The sequence below is a fragment of the Anomaloglossus baeobatrachus genome, chromosome 1 (assembly GCF_048569485.1).
Source record: "Anomaloglossus baeobatrachus isolate aAnoBae1 chromosome 1, aAnoBae1.hap1, whole genome shotgun sequence".
Lineage (NCBI taxonomy): Eukaryota > Metazoa > Chordata > Amphibia > Anura > Aromobatidae > Anomaloglossus > Anomaloglossus baeobatrachus.
Genome location: NC_134353.1, coordinates 764,050,949 through 764,071,504, shown reverse-complemented (window position 1 = coordinate 764,071,504; position 20,556 = coordinate 764,050,949). Strand labels below are relative to the sequence as shown.

General features: G+C 43.0%; 1 protein-coding gene across 2 annotated transcripts in view; it reads right to left on the bottom strand.

Annotated features, from left to right (window-relative positions):
* SRRM4 (serine/arginine repetitive matrix 4) overlaps positions 1-20,108 on the bottom strand; it is a 241,370-nt gene extending 221,262 nt beyond the window's left edge. For both annotated transcript variants that reach the window (XM_075324282.1, XM_075324291.1), the window contains exon 1: positions 18,462-20,108. In XM_075324282.1, the coding sequence (XP_075180397.1) occupies positions 18,462-18,592 (131 nt within the window). In that variant the 5' untranslated portion in view covers positions 18,593-20,108. The remainder of the gene's footprint in view (positions 1-18,461) is intronic.
* Positions 20,109-20,556: the final 448 nt, after the last annotated feature.

Genomic DNA, 20,556 nt, shown 5'->3' with positions numbered 1-20,556 from the left:
TACTTCATATTACTATCTCGAACCGGAGCTATAACGAGGAGCAGGAGCACTAAGAGGATTTAGATGGAGAAGCAAACAACAATTGTCCTAATGCTTTGCTGAAATTGGATACCAAGAACAATAAGAGCCCGCAGCTTGTAGCAAAATGACTGCAGTCCAGATGGCCCTGCCTAGGGGAATACGCAAACTGTGATCTACTTGTCTCTATCTTCTAGACGGTTTGTCATGGTGAGTTGTGTTTTTAGATCTTGTGTGTTTCACACAGTATCATGCTGACATGCTTTATGTATCATCAAGGTTTCTATCATATGCCTACAATGGATGAACGCGCATGCTTAAATATATTCCTGGCTATATTTTACTGGAAAACACTACGAAATTCATAACACTGCATTGTGACTTCTGGGTAACGTGCAGGCTGCCATATGGGCTCACAGTAGGGTCTACCCTTATTTGAAGTTTAGTCCTAAGAAGTGCAGTATAATCATCAGCACATAACATCAAACAGGCTACATCAGAGCACAACAATGTATACTTTATATGTAATAATACCATTTTACTTCAGGGGAGGGGAATATACATGGAACAAGTCTAATTGTATTTTATGTACAGTCAGTGCAACTTTTTTTTTCACCTTTTAAAATGACTCCAATGCTAAAGACGTTTTTCACTACTAAGACAGTCCCTCTTGATTCCTCGTTTCCCCCTGATAAAATAATAAAGACTATACTCACCTCCCGTACTGGCGCTGTTCCGGTGGTGGCACGGCTCATGTGCAGTTGGGACGTCATGCGAGCCCCAAGTCCAATCAGTACTGGAATCCTTCTTCCTCTTTCAGACCAAACAAACAATCAACAGAAAGTGAGTAGCAGCAACAGCTCTCATTTACTGTTGATTCATTTGTTGGGTCATGAAACATGTGAAATCAAACGGAGCTGTCCTAGTAGTCGACAACCCCTAAAACGCTTTATGGGAAGAATGGCAGGATGCTCATTCTCCTGCTATTTACATGCCATTGACTTAGCTACAATGACTACACCTATCAGCTGTATTAGATTTTGGTTTTCTGTCTTCTCTGGATCGTATCCTGTAAAATATTGAAATATGACCATTAATGCAGTTGTATAAATAAGCCCTTAGGTCCTAGAAGAACATGAGTATTTGACCTAGAGCCATAAAGTAACATTCTTAGTTCCAAATGCCATATCTATAGCAATGTCTCTCCCCCACCGAACATGTAACACATTTCGTCAGCATTTGCACTTTAAGCACAGCTTTTTAATTATCAAATTTTATAGTACTGGGTTCCTCTAACACCCATAGGCACTAGGATTTGGGTGCGGTTATTACTTTTTATGTCACTTTTGCTAAGAGAGGGGTATATTTCACTATTAGGGTATGTGGCCATGATCAGGACTCACTGCGTCTTGGATGCAGCAGATCCTGACCTGCAGGGCCGCGAGTCTCCTCCACAGGAGAATGCAGGAGACTGCAGCTGCTTATACCCACAATCAGGGTTCAGTGCGCTTTGGTCTCCTGCTTCTGTTCTCCCTACGGAGGACGCATGTGAATCCGCAGCAAACAGATGACATGCTACAGTCTGGAAAGACGCACCGCAGGTCGGTGTTTGCTGTGGAAAAACAAGCATAGTAGGCACGGGATTTCTAGAAATCCCATCCACTGTGCTTGTACTGTACAACAGAGCGTTTTGGACACAGCTGAAGCATGCTGCGTCCAAAACGCTGCAAACACTGATCGTGGGCATGCACCCTGAGTCACAAAAAAACGTAAGTAAAAAAACCCCAAAACTTTGCACTTTCATATACTTAAAATCAGGGGCGGACATATCATTGGTGCAATCTGAGTGACTGCGCAGGGACCCAAGGGGTGGGGGGGCCATATCGACCTCTAAAGCAGGCAGAATTGTGCATTATGATGAACTATTAGACTGCAAAGGGCCCCTATATTGTTCTTGCACAGGGGCCCTTTTCCATCTGTGTCTGCCAGTGCTTAAAATCATAAATATATTTAGAAGTATTTGGTGGAAACATGTTTTTTTCCTTCAGGGTATTTAGGGAATTATAATGACAGCTACTTGTTTACTGTCTCTGACTTATACCCCTGATGTGACCTGGAGGAATCTGAGATATCTCGAAGAAAATAATGGAAGTGCTGATTTGCTTTATTGCTGTACTTAGAAACTGCGTTTATAATGATGCAGCGGAAAACGTAAGATATTTGCATGGCAAAGCAAAGTTCATTTTAAAAACTATTCTACAATAGGATATAAAAATAAACAAGAATGGTTAAAACAATTTTACAATTGTATGTACATGGGCAATGATAAGAGCACAATGAAAAAAAAGGTGGTTCCGACAAACCATTGGAATTTGGAAAATTGAAGTCTCTGACCAAAGTTCTGACCTATTGCCCACAGTGCTTCATAAATTACTCATTCACATATTTTTTTTTTGGCATTGATGTTTCATAGTGATTCATCAAGTTCCTTATCTGGACTCCTTCTAGGTACAGATGAGCGGATTCGTTAAAGTTCGAGTTCTGTGGGTTCACCCAGACTTTAGTTAAAATTCGGATCGGGGCCCGGACTTGGACCGAACCCCATTGGAAGTCACTGATTGGGCAGTTTGGCTCTCCACCCACATACAGACAGCCATAAACAGATCACTTCTGGGAGAGGGCATTTTTTTTGTACACAATACATCAGATAATTTTTTTTTCCCCTAGTGCGAGCCATTCAAACACTACAAGCGTCTCAAACTGGGTTGAGCACCGAGCGTACCTGAGCACAGTCATGCTCAATTGAGTGATTTGCATATGTAAAGCATCCAAACTCAAACACTGATTTTTTTGTAAAGTCCATGTTTGGTTTGAACACCGAACGTTACTTTTAGGGTTTACTCATCTCTACTTTTGGGCACTTTCTACTGACTTATCTTTATATCAACATATAATCATTTCTGGAAAATAAATTGCATCAATTTGCTGTTCTAGACATTGAATAAGCCACAACATAATGGGAATTTTTTGCAAGAGTGTTATTTTCAATAGTTCGTATGATCTTGTATATGAATATGCAAGGAAATCATCTTAATTCTTAACACAGTTACTGCTGAAGCATTTTTTGGTATTGATTGTTAACAGTACCCAAAGTATTTGTTGTCACCACTTGCTACGTATGCTGCAGAGGACAGGTGGGACACTACCTTCTCTTCCAGACCCACCAAGTGGTAGATGAAGATTGGTGCTGGTGCCCAGTGCTGAAGAAGGGATTTCTTGTTAAAAATATATTTTAGACATATAACCATGCATGAAATAATATATAAATACCTTCTTGCCATATGTCTCCAAAGTGATAGAGGTGGAGATATTACTAGTGACTAGATTTTACTAGTCACGTAACTGAACATATATTATTTCATGTGATAATCTGTACAAATTTATAAGGATACGAGCAGATCAGTTCCCTATCCTATGAATGGAAATAACTATATCAATGGAGTTTTCGATGAGTTATCCAATGCCACTGAGTTATAGAATGTGGATCATAAATTTTGATTATTGTAGGGAGACCTGGAGTATTGTGTGGACACATGTTATAGCTACCCATTCCATTTTAAGTAACATTGTGAATGTTTCTTTCCTTTCTAGACCTATAAGAACTTATGCATGTACTAGCTGTAGTACCTGGCGTTGCCCGAGATAGTAACTGTCTCTCTGTTACTCTCCCAATCTCTGTCTGTCTCGCTCTCTGTTTGTCTGTCTCTATCTCTTTGTCTGTCTGTCTCTTTCCCTGTCTGTTTCTGTCTGTCTGAGTTGATACATACGGCAGTTCTGGCAAATAACTGTAAAGCGCTGGGTTAAAATTTCCTCTTAAAACATAGTCTATGACATTCCCTTAGTCAAATGGGGTGTCTGTGCAAAATTTTGTGATTGTACATGCGATGGTGCGAATTCCTTTAGCGGACATACAAACATATATATATATATATATATATATATATATATATATATATATTTTTTTTTATATATATATATATATATATATATATATACACACACACACACACACACACACACTCGGCTTTATTTAATAGACAATGATCTCATTTATAATTTGGTCTAGTATAGGATTTTCTTTATATAATAGATTGCTATTCTTCCATATCTCCTTATATCATCCTAATGTCTTTCCAGTGAGGAAGTAGAACTCTAGTGCCACTTATTGGAGGTAACAATCCCTGAGGAGCATTTTGGCTTAAAGTCTCCCACCACTGGCATGCTGAAATGGTGTGTCAGTCTCTGCAAGGAGAAGAGTGTCCCCCTTAGATCCCGCTTTAGCCTCTCATACAGCCAGATCAGATCTCATACTTTGCACTGACGAGAGGCAACCATCCTAAAACACCGTGTTTGCAAATTGAGGTTCTCATCTGGCATAAATTCTAAGTCAAAAGATGAGGCACATTAAAGGGTCACTTTTGACTTTTAGGATTGGTACATCCAATAGGTGGCACGAGAGTTCATCCACATCCTCACTGGAGAGACAATTTGCATATTTTCCAGATGAGCATTGCAGCTTAAAGTCTCCTCACCACTGGCATGCTAGAATGGTGTGTTAGGCGGGCTTTGCATGTTGCGACATCGCAAACCGATGCTGCGATGTTGCACGCGATAGTCCCCACCCCTGTCGCAGGTACGATATCTTGTGATAGCTGGCGTAGCGATAATTATCGCTACGCCATCTTCACATGCACTCACCTGCCCTGTGACCGTCGCTCTGGCCGGCGACCCGCCTCCTTCCTAAGGGGGTGGGTCATGCGGTGTCACAGCGACGTCACACGGCAGGCGGCCAATGGCGGCGGAGGGGCGGAGATGAGCAGGATGTAAACATCCCGCCCACCTCCTTCCTTCCGTATAGCCGCTGGCGGCAGGTAAGGAGATGTTCCTCGTTCCTGCGGCTTCACACACAGCGATGTGTGTTGCTGCAGGAACGAGGAACTACATCGTACCTGTCGCGGCACCGGCATTATGGAAATGTCGGAGCCTGCACCGATGATACGATAACGACGCTTTTGCGCTTGTTCATCGTATCATCTAGGATTTACACACTACGACATCGCAAGTGACGCCGGATGTGCGTCACTTTCGATTTGACCCCACCGACATTGCACCTGCGATGTCGTAGTGTGCAAAGTCGCCCTCAGTCTCTGCAAGAAGAATAGTGTCCCCTTTAGACTATATCATCTTTCTAGGATCACACTAGATTTACTCATGAGAATCTAAGTTAATTTATATACTATCTGCTCAACTAGTATCTGAATGATGCAAAATGAATCAGTTGTTGGGATATATAAATCAATAGGCACTAATGTAACAAAAAGAGACATAATGTTGATTCTGAAATGGTTTGTACACTTTTCAAATACCAAAGAATATTGACGTTGTCAATTCATATTATAAGGTATACCCAACATACTTTATTGTAGTTTTTATGATTCCCTGAAGAAATAATATAATTGCAAGTAATATGTCCTCATAGTTTCATCCAATCTTAGTCGGCCAGCAGCAGAACTTATGAAACTGATACATGTGTAATGAAACGCGTGGGCAGTTGTATAAATGGACATTACACTGCACCCTAGGGAAATCAACATTGAGAAATTTTGCTCAACATAGTTACATAGATATATGACATACACCATGTTTTATGTGGTAGAAAAATAAAAGCAAAGAAAGTAAAATGTTCAACATTGTGGCTTTGATGTTGAATTAAAGGGGTTGTCCAGGACTTATATAATGATGGCTTATCCTTAGTATCCTTAGGAAACATCGTCTTCCTCAGATCATTTAGGGTCTGAAACTATAGGTCCATATACTAAATAGTGACTTCCCAGGTACTGCAGCTCAGCTGCTACTGAAATGAATGGGATGTTAGCTGAAGCATCTGAGAATGGCCACTATAGAGTTTATGGAGCCATGCTTCACTGTACATTGTGTACATCTGGCTACACCAGAAGCAGCAAACAACTGATCAATAGTGGTACCAAGTGGTACCAAGACCTCCACTGATCTGATATTGATGATCGATATTCCATAAAATACCCTATAAGATCTCATTTTTGGCATTTGGATGCTAATTTGGATGTAAACAGGATCCAGAAATTCAATGGCGCAGTAAAGGCGACTCAGTGATGTCAACGGGTATTTATTTTACAGAAATAAAGAGTTAGCAGAGATAAAGGATAAAGCGTGAACAGTACAAATGACTATCAAGGAGCAGATCACTACACAATGAGTAATATTAAAGGCGCAAATATAAAACTTTACATATAGCTAATAATGGCTTTGATTCACAGGTTTATAAATAACGCTAAATTATTCCCGCTCTCTCTGTCAAGGAAACATTAGTAGTAATCTATATATATAATTGCCTTATTCTGTCTGTCTGTCTGTCATGCTCCAAAATTGTGTCCTTACGGTGACACAAAGCTGATTGGCCGCTGGGCTCGCCATGGCCCCGCCCCCCCACACGGATTGGCCTCTTGCCCTGGCTCTCTGCAGGCCCCGCCCCCCTCACGCAATGCACGCTCGCTCTGGCCCAACTGACACGGAGCTCCGACTCCCAGGTGAGTACACACACACACATCAGATCACACTCACTCTCACACACACCTCACACATCACATCCACACACTCACAACATCCTGGGATATCGCTTGCTTCTACACCGGCTCCGTCACGATCCCAGCAGCGCCAGACATAACCTTGCGATGCTGGGATCTTGACGTAGCCCGTGAACGCTGGTAACTATTATACACATCGGGTAACTAAGGTCCCTTGGTTACCCGATGCGTATCATAGTTACCAGTGTACACCGGCTCCGTCACGATCCCAGCAGCGCCAGACATAACCTTGCGATGCTGGGATCTTGACGGAGCCCGTGAACGCTGGTAACCATTATACACATCGGGTAACTAAGGTCCCTTAGTTACCCGATGTGTATCATAGTTACCAGTGTACACCGGCTCCCGGTACACATGTGCAGGGAGCCGGCATTATACTCCTCTCCCCCCAGGACTACTCCTCCTATTACAGTCCTCCTATTATACTCCTCTCTGAGTATAATAGGAGAACTATTATAGCATGGGGGATGTAGCACGATGGGGTGCGCAGCATGGGGGATGTAGCACAATGGGGAGTGCGCAGCATGGGGGATGTAGCACGATGGGGAGTGCGCAGCATGGGGGATGTAGCACGATGGGGGGTGCGCAGCATGGGGGATGGAGCACGATGGGGGGTGCGCAGCATGGGGGATGTAGCACGATGGGGAGTGCGCAGCATGGGGGATGTAGCACGATGGGGAGTGCGCAGCATGGGGGATGTAGCACGATGGGGAGTGCGCAGCATGGGGGATGTAGCACGATGGGGAGTGTGCAGCATGGGGGATGTAGCACGATGGGGAGTGCGCAGCATGGGGGATGTAGCACGATGGGGAGTGCGCAGCATGGGGGATGTAGCACGATGGGGAGGTGCGCAGCATGGGGGATGTAGCACGATGGGAAGTGCGCAGCATGGGGGATGTAGCACGATGGGGAGTGCGCAGCATGGCGGATGGAGCACGATGGCGGGTGCGCAGCATGGGGGATGTAGCACGATGGGGAGTGCGCAGCATGGGGGATGTAGCACGATGGGGGATGTAGCACGATGGGGGATGTAGCACGATGGGGGGTGCACAGCATGGGGGATGTAGCACGATGGGGAGTGCGCAGCATGGGGGATGTAGCACGATGGGGAGTGTGCAGCATGGGGGATGTAGCACGATGGGGAGTGCGCAGCATGGGGGATGTAGCACGATGGGGAGTGCGCAGCATGGCGGATGGAGCACAATGGTGGGTGCGCAGCATGGGGGATGTAGCACGATGGGGAGTGCGCAGCATGGGGGATGTAGCACGATGGGGGATGTAGCACGATGGGGGATGTAGCACGATGGGGGGTGCGCAGCATGGGGGATGTAGCACGATGGGGAGTGCGCAGCATGGGGGATGTAGCACGATGGGGAGTGCGCAGCATGGGGGATGTAGCACGATGGGGGGTGCGCAGCATGGAGGATGTAGCACGATGGGGGGTGCGCAGCATGGGGTATGGAGCATGATGGGGCGTGCGCAGCATGGAGGATGGAGCACGATGGGGAGTGCGCAGCATGGAGGATGGAGCACGATGGGATGTGCGCAGCATGGGGGATGGAGCACGATGGGGAATGCGCAGCATAGGGGATGGGGCATGATGGGGGTGCGCAGCATGGGGGATGGAGCTCGATGGGAGGTGCACACTTCCCCCCAACACACACACACACAGGGAACCACAAACACCGCCATACACAGACACCCACACACACAGACAACGCTGCACACACACAACACCCAACACACAAACACCGCGGCATACATAAATATACGCACATACCGCACAACACACACATTGCACAAAACATACCTCCCCCCAAAACACACCACACCCACACAAACCGCGCAACACACACACACACAACGCGACAGACACACAGCGCTCCACAAACAATGCAACACACATACAACACCGCTCTCACCCCCCGCCACACCCAGACAACACCCAGAACATGTACAGTGCCCTACACAAACACTTGGTAACTACACACAACAACATCTATATATATATATATATATATATATATATATATCTATAACAAAAATCATACATGAACTACACAATACGTAAATTCTAGAATACCCGATGCGTAGAATCGGGCCACCTTCTAGTAGTAGTAATAGTAGTTGTAGTAATTGGTCACCACTTCCCCTTAACTGGGTTGTCCATTGTAACAAGAAATAATACCATGAACCTGTACACAGGGCTTAACGGAGTTGCCATACAATTTACTAAGTAGCGAGTACAACTCTAGTCTATAACTTTCCCAATTTGTACGGTGTGTTTGAAAAGAAGGCAACGGCCCAGTTTACTTAGAACTTATATCTTCTGTAATCTTCTGTATTCACCATTTGATCTTTGTTACTTGACCTATGAAGTCTAGTTCTTGGTGCTTCGCCTTCATGGTTGGTCCTTGGTGCTTGACCATCAATGTCTCATTGTCAATGCTTGGCTTTTGATGTTTGGGTCTTCGGTGCTTGACCTGTGAAGTCTAGTCTTCTCTAGGAATAGATCCCTCTCCATTAATACTACTACAGTAATGGCCATAAGCAATATCTGCTACTCACACGTCTGCTCTCTCTCCAGTCTTGGCACCAACTCCTCTCCTCCTTTTTCGTTCCGGCCTTTTATATTTAACTGCGCTACAGCTGTCACCTGAACTGGTGTACCCTTCAAACTCTTCCCTTGAGGAAATGCGCTCCGTTCTTCAGTTCCTGCTTGTCCAGTCCAACCAGCAGATGGTGGAATTTACTTGCAAGTACTGTTAGATGTTATTGGAGTGCATATTTCATTCACCACCCCCTTACACATATATGAGAGAGTAGGCCATAAACAGCCACAAAAAAATAAATGTCTTCAATATATAATTTCTAGGGATGATCGAATATCACAAATATTTGGCTTTGCGAATATTCGCCGAATAGGTTGCTGCTATGCAAATATTCGATGCGCAATGTAAGTCTATGGGAAGCCCGAATAGTTGCTAGTCGAATAGCGGTGACCGATTTGACGAATATGGGCGTAGCCGAATATTTGAGGTATTCGATCATCCCTAATCAATTCCTCTATCACATGGCTATTTCTCATGATTTATGTCAGGATACAAAATCTGCACCAAGGCTCGAACATACAATGTGTCACTATAATATAGTTTTTTTGTTATATTGCATAGGTTCTTTTTAACCCCCTCATTAACTAGGCCCTGGGTGCAACTCATACACTGAGCCTTCTGAAACTACAAACCTGTAACCTGTAATGCCTAATGACCTGGTTGAGGAGTTTCATATCTTAACATTTTCAACTTTTTTATATTTCCAGTGTATGCAGATGCCCATCATGAAAAAAAGGATATGTGTCCATTAATCTACATGCCCTCAGTGGCGGAACTGTGCAGTAATAAGTGAGAAACCCTTTATTACTTTCAATGCCTGTGAGAAGAATGTAAACCAACAGTATCAGCAATAATCCTGGCTGTGGAATAGCCATCTATTCTGAAGAAAATGGCCAACATATTCAATCTGCTGGTGGAAGTGTTCTTCGACGAAGGAGTCACAAAGCCGTGGATATTGATCTGAAAAATCCCAGAATTAAACAAGAGCTACAGAGGTCAAACAACACAAATTAATTGCTAACCAGTTTTAGAATGGATGGTCTCCAGACAATGGATGATAGAAGGCTAGTTATACTATGAAGGTCATAATCCTACAGTATTAGTAGGAGGATGCACATAACATATAATAGCTGCTGTACAGAATACGCCCCGTAACACAAATAGGTTTGGAATTGTTCTCCTCTTACTGTGTTTAATTACTTTATGTCAATTTAATCCAAGGAAATCTCCCTGTCTTCAGGGCTTATCTTCCTCCCACCTTCCGCCGCTACCTCTCACGTATACCCTATATGCTATTTGTTTGTTTATACCCTGTCTGTCTATTTCATATCTCTCAGCCGCTCTTCCTCCTAATTTCAGTCTTTGACTGACAAACACATCCTGCTTTATATTCCCAATTCTTCATCTTTTCACAGAGTGGTGTCTCTCCAACACAATCATTGTACCTGTCATTTTCCTTCTCAATATGTCTGTCTGTTTTATATATTTTGTCTATTTGTTATTGGTAGAAGAACAGATTTATTATTTATATATTAACGCTCTAAAAAGTCAGACACTTCAGTTTCTTCTGTCTATGTCATTAATGGTGACTGGAGAACAGTTTCAATAGAAAAGTTATGGAATTACGTGGCAATTAAAAATATATACTTTTACCTTGGATGGTAAAAGGGGTCGTCTTGTTTGGACAACTTCTTTTAAACTTGTGGTTTTTCTAGATACAGTCAATGACTGTTGGGTGGTTACTACCCAGTGTGATTGGCTGCCATAACTGGAGTGTAAGGGCAAGCTGACCGCAGCTATTAAATGACCCATGATCGTATAATAGCCTGTTATATTGTTTAATGGCCTATTTCGTCAGGCTGTGGAAAATTCTATGCACACAACATTATCATTAATAGAATTACTATGTGTGCATAGAAGATCATTTTACCGGCAGCTGATCATCTGTGTAGACATGACAATGGACTGTCAATAACAATGAATTTTAAGGTTGCTTCCAAATCTTGAGGCTTAATGAACAAGTGTTTTACTCATTGGGTGAGTGATTGCCAACTTGTCCAGATGTGCATCTTCTCAAGAAGGAGCATTCCTAAAGGGTGCTTTACACGCTGCGACATCGCTAGCGATTGCTAGCGATGTTTCGAGCGATAGCACCCACCCCCGTCGTTCGTGTGACATTTGGTGATCGCTGCTGTAGCAAACAATATCGTTACGGCAGCGTCACATGCACATAGCTGTTCAGCGACGTCGCTGTGACCGCCAAACAATCCCTCCTTCAAGGGGGAAGTGCGTTCAGCGTCACAGCGATGTCACAGTGGCGTCCCTAAGCAGCCGTCCAATAGCAGAGGAGGGGCAGAGATGAGCGGCTGGAACATGCCGCCTACTTCCTTTCTTCCTCATTACCGGTGGACGCAAGTAAGGAGATGTTCGTCGTTCCTGCGGTGTCACACATAGCGATGTGTGATGCCGCAGGAACGACGAACAACCAGCGGCATGCACCACCAATGACATTATGAAAAGGAGCGACGTGTCAACGATCCACGATTTTTGACATTTTTGCGATTGTTGAACGTCGCTCATAGCTGTCACACGCTGCAATGTCACTAACGACGCTGGATGTGCGTCACAAACACCGTGACCCCGACGATATATCGTTAGCGATGTCGCAGCGTGTAAAGCACCCTTAAGAATACTTGTTTACCAATTATCAGTCCCTCTAAATGAACCTTCAATTAAAACCAATGGGTATCCATTAATCTAAAAAAACCCCCTAGAGTAGAGATTAACAAACCCATGGAAGTTCGGTTTGGTGGGTGAAGTTGAACTTTAGATAAAGTTTGTTTTGGGACTCAGACTTTACCTGATCCCCAATGGAAGTCACTGATTGGACAGTTCAGGTCTATTCCCACATGCAGCCAGCTATAAACTGATTACTTCCAGAGGTGGGTGGGATTTTCCATTTCTTTTTGATTGGGGCACACTACATTCGACCACGCTGTTGTTACCATCCGTGCAAGCCATTGAAAGACTGCAAGTGGCTCATACTGGGCTGAGCACCGAGTGTTCCCAAGCACAGCGATGTTTGCATGAGTGGTTTACCTACATTAAGCACCTGATCTCCAAACCCAAACTCTGTTTTTTTGTAAAGTCTGTGTTTTGTACGAACAATGAACACCGAACCTTGGTTCATTTCTACTTCAGAGACTTTCCAGAGCACCCTCATGTGATACTTTAGTTTCATGTTTTACAACGGCTTTAAACCAATGTTTTTAAGCCCCTAATAAATAGGAGGTTTTCCATGTGCTCCTTTATTATCATATCTTATGCACACCATGAAAACTGTGTGAGTACTACTGATTGACATTACCTCTATGTACCTGAGATTAGGACATTGAGTAAAAGATGGAGAATCTGACCAGTGAATTTCTCCTTCCAAATTTAACTTACTAAGTTTTTTTTAAGAAGGATTTATTCTATTGATGCCTAAATATATACAAATGTTACAGCCACCAACATGATGTCTGTGACATGGTATGGTGATAACATATATACACTTCTGATGTGGTGTACACTCATTGAAAGAGAATTGAAATGGATGCTATATATATAGTGTAGCGCACCTTCATAGCATAAAATGCCAGTGGTCATGTTGGGAGTTGTAATGTACAGCTGAGTACTGTTTTTTTATTTTGGCTCACATGTAACATGTTCAGATGATTATTTCTATATTCCAGCTGAAAATGTTGGATAGTAGCAGTAATCACTAGACGTCAGAGTTTATAAGGATGTGAACTAAAAAGAATCATAATCAGAACTGACAAACTTTCCAAACTAATCACTATGATCACTAGAATGGTAGCTTGTATTGTAACCAGTAATTTAAAAGAAATCTCATCTATGATGAATAGACGGTCTTTTTTTATTTGCTAGGATGGGAACAACCCTATTTTCTTTTTCAATTCTTGCTAAATCAGTCATGTAGATGACTATTAAATTGACACAACAATTGGTCTGTGTAAATTCTGCATCATAGTTTCTAATAGTGATGAGCGAACACAATCATGCTCGGGTGCTCAGCACTCATTATGAGTAGTGATGGGCGAATGTGCTCAGCACTGCTCATTACTCGATCAAGCATTAGTGTGCTCGGTTACTTGCGGAGTTCAGCCAAGAGCTTGGATATTTAGTCCGTGAAACAATGCCTGCAATGCACAGGCGTGCTTCATTGCATGATTTAAAAGCTAAACCACAAAAAGAGAAATTAAATTTTCCCCAAAAAATTCTGAAAAAATCACAGTTCAAGCACCCCAGAGAGAGCCATTCACAGTCTCTGAATGGCTCTCACGGGAATAAAACAACATTCTCAGATGAAGTGTGACTAAAAAAAAAAAAAAAAAAAACAACACCATGCTTCCCTCCGGTAATGCTCTGTTTATGGCTGGCTGTATGTGGATGGAGACCCGAACAGGCCAATCCTTGGCTTTCCATAATACTTGTCACTCGCATCAAGCTCGCCCGAGCATCTGACCAGCTCGAATCGAGGATCAAGCATTTGAGCATTTTAGTGCTCGCCCATCAATAGTAATGAGTAGTTAATGCCTTGATGGACACGACTGGAGTACCCAAGTAAAATGGAAGTCAATGGGGAACTCGAGCATTTTTCCAGATTTCCCGGAAAAATGCTTGAGTTCTCCTTTGACTTGCATTATACCCTGGTACGCGAGTCATGCCAATCCAAGCATTAGCTGCTTGTTAAGAGTACCCAGCACCCAAGCATGGTAGTGCTCACTCGTCATTAGTTCTGAATGTAGATTGATGTATGTGCCCAATGGGAGTATTGCCAGTATGGTTGGAAACAAGACACTTTGCTATGATTAAGGTATTTAGATACAGGATTAAGGGGAAGCAGAGTGAACCTATGCATCCGTGACATAAAGCCTACCCTGACTATGAGTGATATATGTGGCAGCAGTTGAATATATTGATCTGTTTTTAATGCATTTACCTATTTTCCTTATGTACATTTTCTACGATCCAGCCGATGTGATGTATTGCCTTCTGCATCCTTTGTCCTCTAACACAAGCACATAACATTGCCATGCACTATACTTGATTTACTGGAGCGTGGATGAGTATGTTGCCTCTTTCAGGTCATCTTGCACTGAGATTACAGAAACTGAAAGCTAATGTAAAAGTTTCAGAGACCTCCATTTCACATTCACATTTTTCAGTGAACCTTTTTACCTCCAGAGCAATACTTCTGACAAGAGTTCTTCAGGTTGTAGAACTACAATGTGCAGCGTTGGAGAATTCAATGTACTCTTCACTTATTGGAGTGACCAACAAACTCTTCTTAGTTTCTGATGCTCACATCATGAAATCCAGGCAAAAAAGAGGAATTTAGGTCCAATCTTTTGCACTTATTTATGTCTTTCATACGAAGGTTATATTTAACTAATCAAGTCTTCCTTTCCAGCCGTGCTTTGGAAGCATTATTGTTGTTTTAATACTCTGCCTGATTATTTCATACTGTGCTAATGATTGTTATTGCAAGTGTGTATTATAATGGAAAAGCCAGAGCAATTTGTACCCACTTTCAGGTAATAATTAATGGTCAGATTTAATATTTGGTTTAGAATTAAAGAACAAATTGAACCGCTTCTGTTCCCATCACAATACACTGCTTCTGTTGCTGTAGATAGGCGGTATATGCTTAGTTTGCCACATTGTAAGCACCATTTTATTGGCGTAGCGGATGGAATGAGTTTTGTTAGTATATGGCATCCGCTGGCTTAAATCATCATGGGGCATGAATCTTGTCGATTGGGTGTCTGCCAGCTGCAAGGTCTATAGAGCTATCTAATCAGTAGTATAATCACATAAGAGAATGTGCAAGACTTACTGGTAGCAAAGTATATAATTACATTTTTCAGTGTTAAAGGAAGAAAAAAGGTCACCTCGGATCGATTCACAGCCATAGCTCTTGGGTGCCCAAACTGCTGTTAAGAACAGCAGTGATCTATAATTCCCAGCTTCAAGTGGAAGATTTTAGAATATTTGACCTTCTCACCTCACCTAATTCTCTTATTGGAAACCCTCATCTATATTTTCAATTCTGTAATGATATATATATATATTATTGCGTGTTGACATTATGCCATGATTGATGCGTCATGCTCCCCAAAGGAGGTTAAATGATATAAGGAATAAACACTTTCACGCCAATCTTAATCTTTTAAAATAAGACTACCCTCCCAAAAAATGAAATGTGATGGTAAGGTTTGTGACATTTGAATGAACAATAGAAACACAACTATATTGGAAGGCATCATAAAAAGCAAAAGTGCAGTACAGGATACAAGTAGATGGGATCAGAGTCTTATAATCTGGTTAAATTGTATAGTAATTAATGTGGCAATATAATTCTATTTTAAGTTTCTATTTGTATGGCTTCAAGATTACCCTGCCCAAAATAAAAGGTGATGGTAAGATATGTGCTATTGTAAAAAGTAATAGAATTACAACTACATTGGAAGGTATCATAAAAAGCAAAAGTGCAGCAAAGGATGCCAAGGACATGGGATCAGAGTCTTAAAATCTGGTTCAATTGTATAGGAATTAATAAGTGTCAATTTAATTCTATTTCAAGGATCTCTTTGTATGACTTCAAGACTACCCTTCCAAAATGAAAGGTGATGGTAAGGTTTCTAATGAGCCATAGAACCACAACTACATTGGAAGGCATCATAAAAAGCAAAAGTGCAGCAAAGGATTTCATGAAGATGGGATCAAAGTCTGACAGTCCATTGTCAATTTAATTCTACTTCAAGGTTCTTTCTGTATGACTTCAAGACTAGCCTCCCCAAAATGAAAGGTGATGGTAAGGATTGCGATATTTTAATGAACAATAGAACCAAAACTACATTGGAAGGCATTATAAAAAGCAAAAGTGCAGCACAGGATCCCAAGGAGATGGGATCAGAGTCTTCCAATCTAGTTAAATTGTATAGGAATTAATAAGTTTCAATTTAATTATATTTCGAGGTTCTTTCTGTATGACTTCAAGACTACTCTCCACAAAATAAAAGGTGATGGTAAGATGTGTGCTATTGTAAAGAGAAATAGAACCACAACTACTTTGGAAGGCATCATAAAAAGCAAAAATGCAGCACAGGATCCCAAGGACATGGGATCAGAGTCTTCCAATCTGGTTAAATTGTATAGGAATTAATAAGTGTCAATGTAACTCTACTTCAAGGTTCTTTCTGTATGACTTCAAGACTACCCTCCCCAAAATGAAAGGTGATGTTAAGGATTTCGATATTTTAATGAACAATAGAACCACAACTACTTTGGAAGGCATCATAAAAAGCAAAAGTACAGCACAGGATCCCAAGGACATGAGATCAGAGCCTTCCAATCTGGTTAAATTGTATAGGAATTAATAAGTGTCAATGTAATTCTACTTCAAGGTTCTTTCTGTATGACCTCAAGACTACTTTCCACAAAATGAAAGATGATGGCAAGATGTACTATTGTAATGAGAAATAGAACCACAACTACTTTGGAAGGCATCATAAAAAGCAAAAGTACAGCACAGGATCCCAAGGACATGAGATCAGAGCCTTCCAATCTGGTTATATTGTATAGCAATTAATAAGTGTCAATGTAACTCTACTTCAAGCTTCTTTCTGTATGACTTCAAGACTACCCTCCCCAAAATGAAAGGTGATGGTAAGGATTGCTGGAATTCTATTTGAAGGTTCTTTTTGTATGGCAAAGTTCTTCATCGCTGCTTGCCTACTGTTTGTAAATTACGATGAGTGTAGAAACTAGAAACTTACATATGAGAAGCGTCTCGGAACCGTTATTTTTCAGTTAAAATGCACTCCGAATACAGTAAATATTTTCTCAATATTAACAAAATGGTTTACATTTCATTACACAGTTCAAGCCCTGATTTAGGGTGATGGAGAGAGGACTGAAATAAAATTGCTTGCTTCATTGAAAATGCAAACACAAAAGAAAGTAATGAGCACTGTGCAAAGAAAGACTTGCATTTGATTTCAATAATTCATGGCTACCCAATATGCTAAGTCAGTAGCACGGCTCCAGCTGCACCAGTGCACATATAGAAGGCTGCCATAAAGCAAATTTAAGGCACAAGCTCAGCACAATAAAGGCAAACTGGATACATATAAATAAGGGCTGCGTAATATTAGCAGGAATGTGAGATTACACCACAGAGCACTGAAAAAACATACGATCGCTGTGAGGAACAGATTGCATGCTACAAACCTGCATTAAGTAATGGGGAAAAAGGCACGATCATACACTGGATATATAGGATTTGTGTATAAATAAATGAACTATCTTGTTGCATACTTTTAGAGGATAGCAATCTGCACCATCATCACTGACTGGTAAGATATTGCAGGATTACTGTAAGATTTGGGTACATTTTTCTACACAGGACACAGTAATGAACTAATATTGGATTTTTAGGATGCTCCATGATTCCTGATTATTAGCTGTTTGGAGAAAAGTCCATGCAAAGCGATTTCAGGCTATTTCCCAAGTTTGAGATCTGCAGTAAATCAGAAAACTCATTAGGACGGAGAATTTATAGAATATGGGATAATGAATTCACCAAGTTTAAGGTTTCGGTATCTCCAGCCAGAGAATCTGTGAAGAACCTACTCATCATCACCTGCACTATTACCTTGTATGTAGAATTTGTATGTAGAGGGAAACCTCTAATGAAAACTTTATCTCAAGCTGTTGTAAATCTTCCAAGAAGTGATACAGTTACTTTCTGTGACAGCAGGAGCAGAAATCCCCCAGCCCAGGGCTGCTGCTCAGTAGGGCTTGTCACACAGAGAGGGATGCATGCAGCCAGCTCCAGGGTGGACAAAGGAACTGACACAGATGGAGAGAAGCTGGTTACTCAGTGCCAGGGTCCCCTGAGTGAGGGACAATACTACATCTGAGAAACATATGCTCAAACCCACCATGCCTTCCCCTGGAGACATTGTATACAATCTTATCTTCACCATCTATACACTTTACAACCAGCACTTATAGTAAGAAGCATAGAAACCCACTGTAGGAAGCCCCAGCCCAACTACTCAGCTCCTAACAGACCTACCTGGACAGTGGCTTCCGAGAGGTGATGCTGGCAACGATGATGCTTTCTCTCCTTGGAGTGGCCACGGCTTTAAAAGTCCCCATCCAGAACTTCTCAAAAAGCTGCTTTTCCCCTTCCTGGACGCCGGCCATAGTCACTGAAGAGCGAGGAGCAGGGCAGATGTTCTGCTGCCAACCCCACCGCACGGCGAGAAGAGACTGGAGCTGTCCAAATGCTGAAAGTACTGACTTGCGCTCAGCCACAGCAGGCAGGGCTGCGGGGGAGGAGGACTCGGCTTCCTTCACCTCCTCCCCTTGGTCAAACGCTTGGACCTGAGATTCCAGGCAATGGCAAACTACGAGGCTTCTATTAGACCAGGCTGTGATTGCAGGCAATGGCAGACTACAGGGCTACTGCTGTTAGACCCGATGTGATTCCAGGCAATGCTACACTACAGGGCTTCCTCTTGCAATGCCCCACTACAGGGCTTCTTCAGGCAATGTCACACTACAGGGCTGCTTCAGGCAATGCCACACTACAGGGCAGTCACTGCCACACTACAGGGCAGTCACTGCCACACTACAGTGGTTTCTCCAGGCAATGCCACATTACAGGGCTTCTCCAGGCAATGCCACATTACAGGGCTTCTCCAGGCAATGCCACATTACAGGGCTTCTCCAGGCAATGCCAGATTACAGGGCTTCTTCAGGCAATGCCACACTACAGGGCTTCTCCTGGCAATGCCACACTACAGGGCTTCTCCAGGCAATGCCACACTACAGGGCTTCTCCTGGCAATGCCACACTACAGGGCTTCTCCAGGCAATCCCACACTACAGGGCTTCACCAGGCAATGCCACACTACAGGGCTTCTCCAGGCAATGCCACACTACAGGGCTTCACCAGGCAATGCCACACTACAGGGCAGTCAATACCACACTACAGGGCTTCACCATGCAATGCCACACTACAGGGCAGTCAATACTACTCTACAGGGCTTCTACCGGCAATGCCACATTACAGTGACTTCTAAAGGCAATGCCACACTACAGGGCTTCTCTATGTAATGCCACACTCTAGGGATTTTCTAGGCAATGTCACACTACTGGGCTTTTCCAGGTAAAGCCACTCTACAGAGTTTCACAAGGCAATGCCAAATTAGTAGGCTTCTTCAGGTAATGCCACACTATAGGACTTCTTCGGGAAATGACACACTACAGGGCTTTTCCAGGTAATGCCACACAACACAGTCTTCTCCAGGTAATGCCACACTACACAATCTTCTCCAGGTAATGCCACACTACAGTGTCTTCTCCAGGTAATGCCACATTACAGTGTCTTCTCTAGGCAATGCCACACTACACAATCTTCTCCAGGTAATGCCACACTACAGTGTCTTGCCCAGGCAATGCCACACTACAGTTTCTTCTCCAAGCAATGCCACACTACACAGTCTTCTCCAGGTAATGCCACACTACAGTGTCTTGCCCAGGCAATGCCACATCACAGGGTCTTCTGCTATTAAATCCTACTTCCTGTAGTTTCAAAGCTGGTGGAAGTATGAGGAGCATAAAGCCAGGATGGAGCAATCACCTCATCCCTCCTCTTCTGCAGGATTGGATGGCCAGGATGGGTGACAGGTGTGTGATGCTAATGTGCAAGTGTAGAAAAGTCTGAGCTCTTGTTTTCTCTCCTCTCTTGCTCTGTGACGTTTATACAGGGGCTGGCAGTCCTTTACCCACCCCATGATTCCTTTATCCCACCTCCACCCTCTGCCACCCTCCCTCTTTTTGTATCAGAAAAAAGACAAGTGCTTGCTTCCCAGGCCTGACCTATCTGCATGACAAAAGCCTCCAGGGCAGGCGTGTGCCTGGCATAATGGTCTGAGGTTCAGTTTTGCAATGACCCAGAATAATCTTGGAGCGCAGGAGGGTGTGGAGCACTAGAGACCTATTCAAGGAAGAAACTGCACCACAAACTCCCCCCTACTAATAGACTTCGCTTTTATCAAAGGGAGACCTGCAGTCTGTCTTTGCATCTCAGTAACCCTTTGCACGCCAGTGTCTTGGCTCTTATAGTAGCTGTGAGCTGCACAATCTGCAAAGCAGCTATAAATT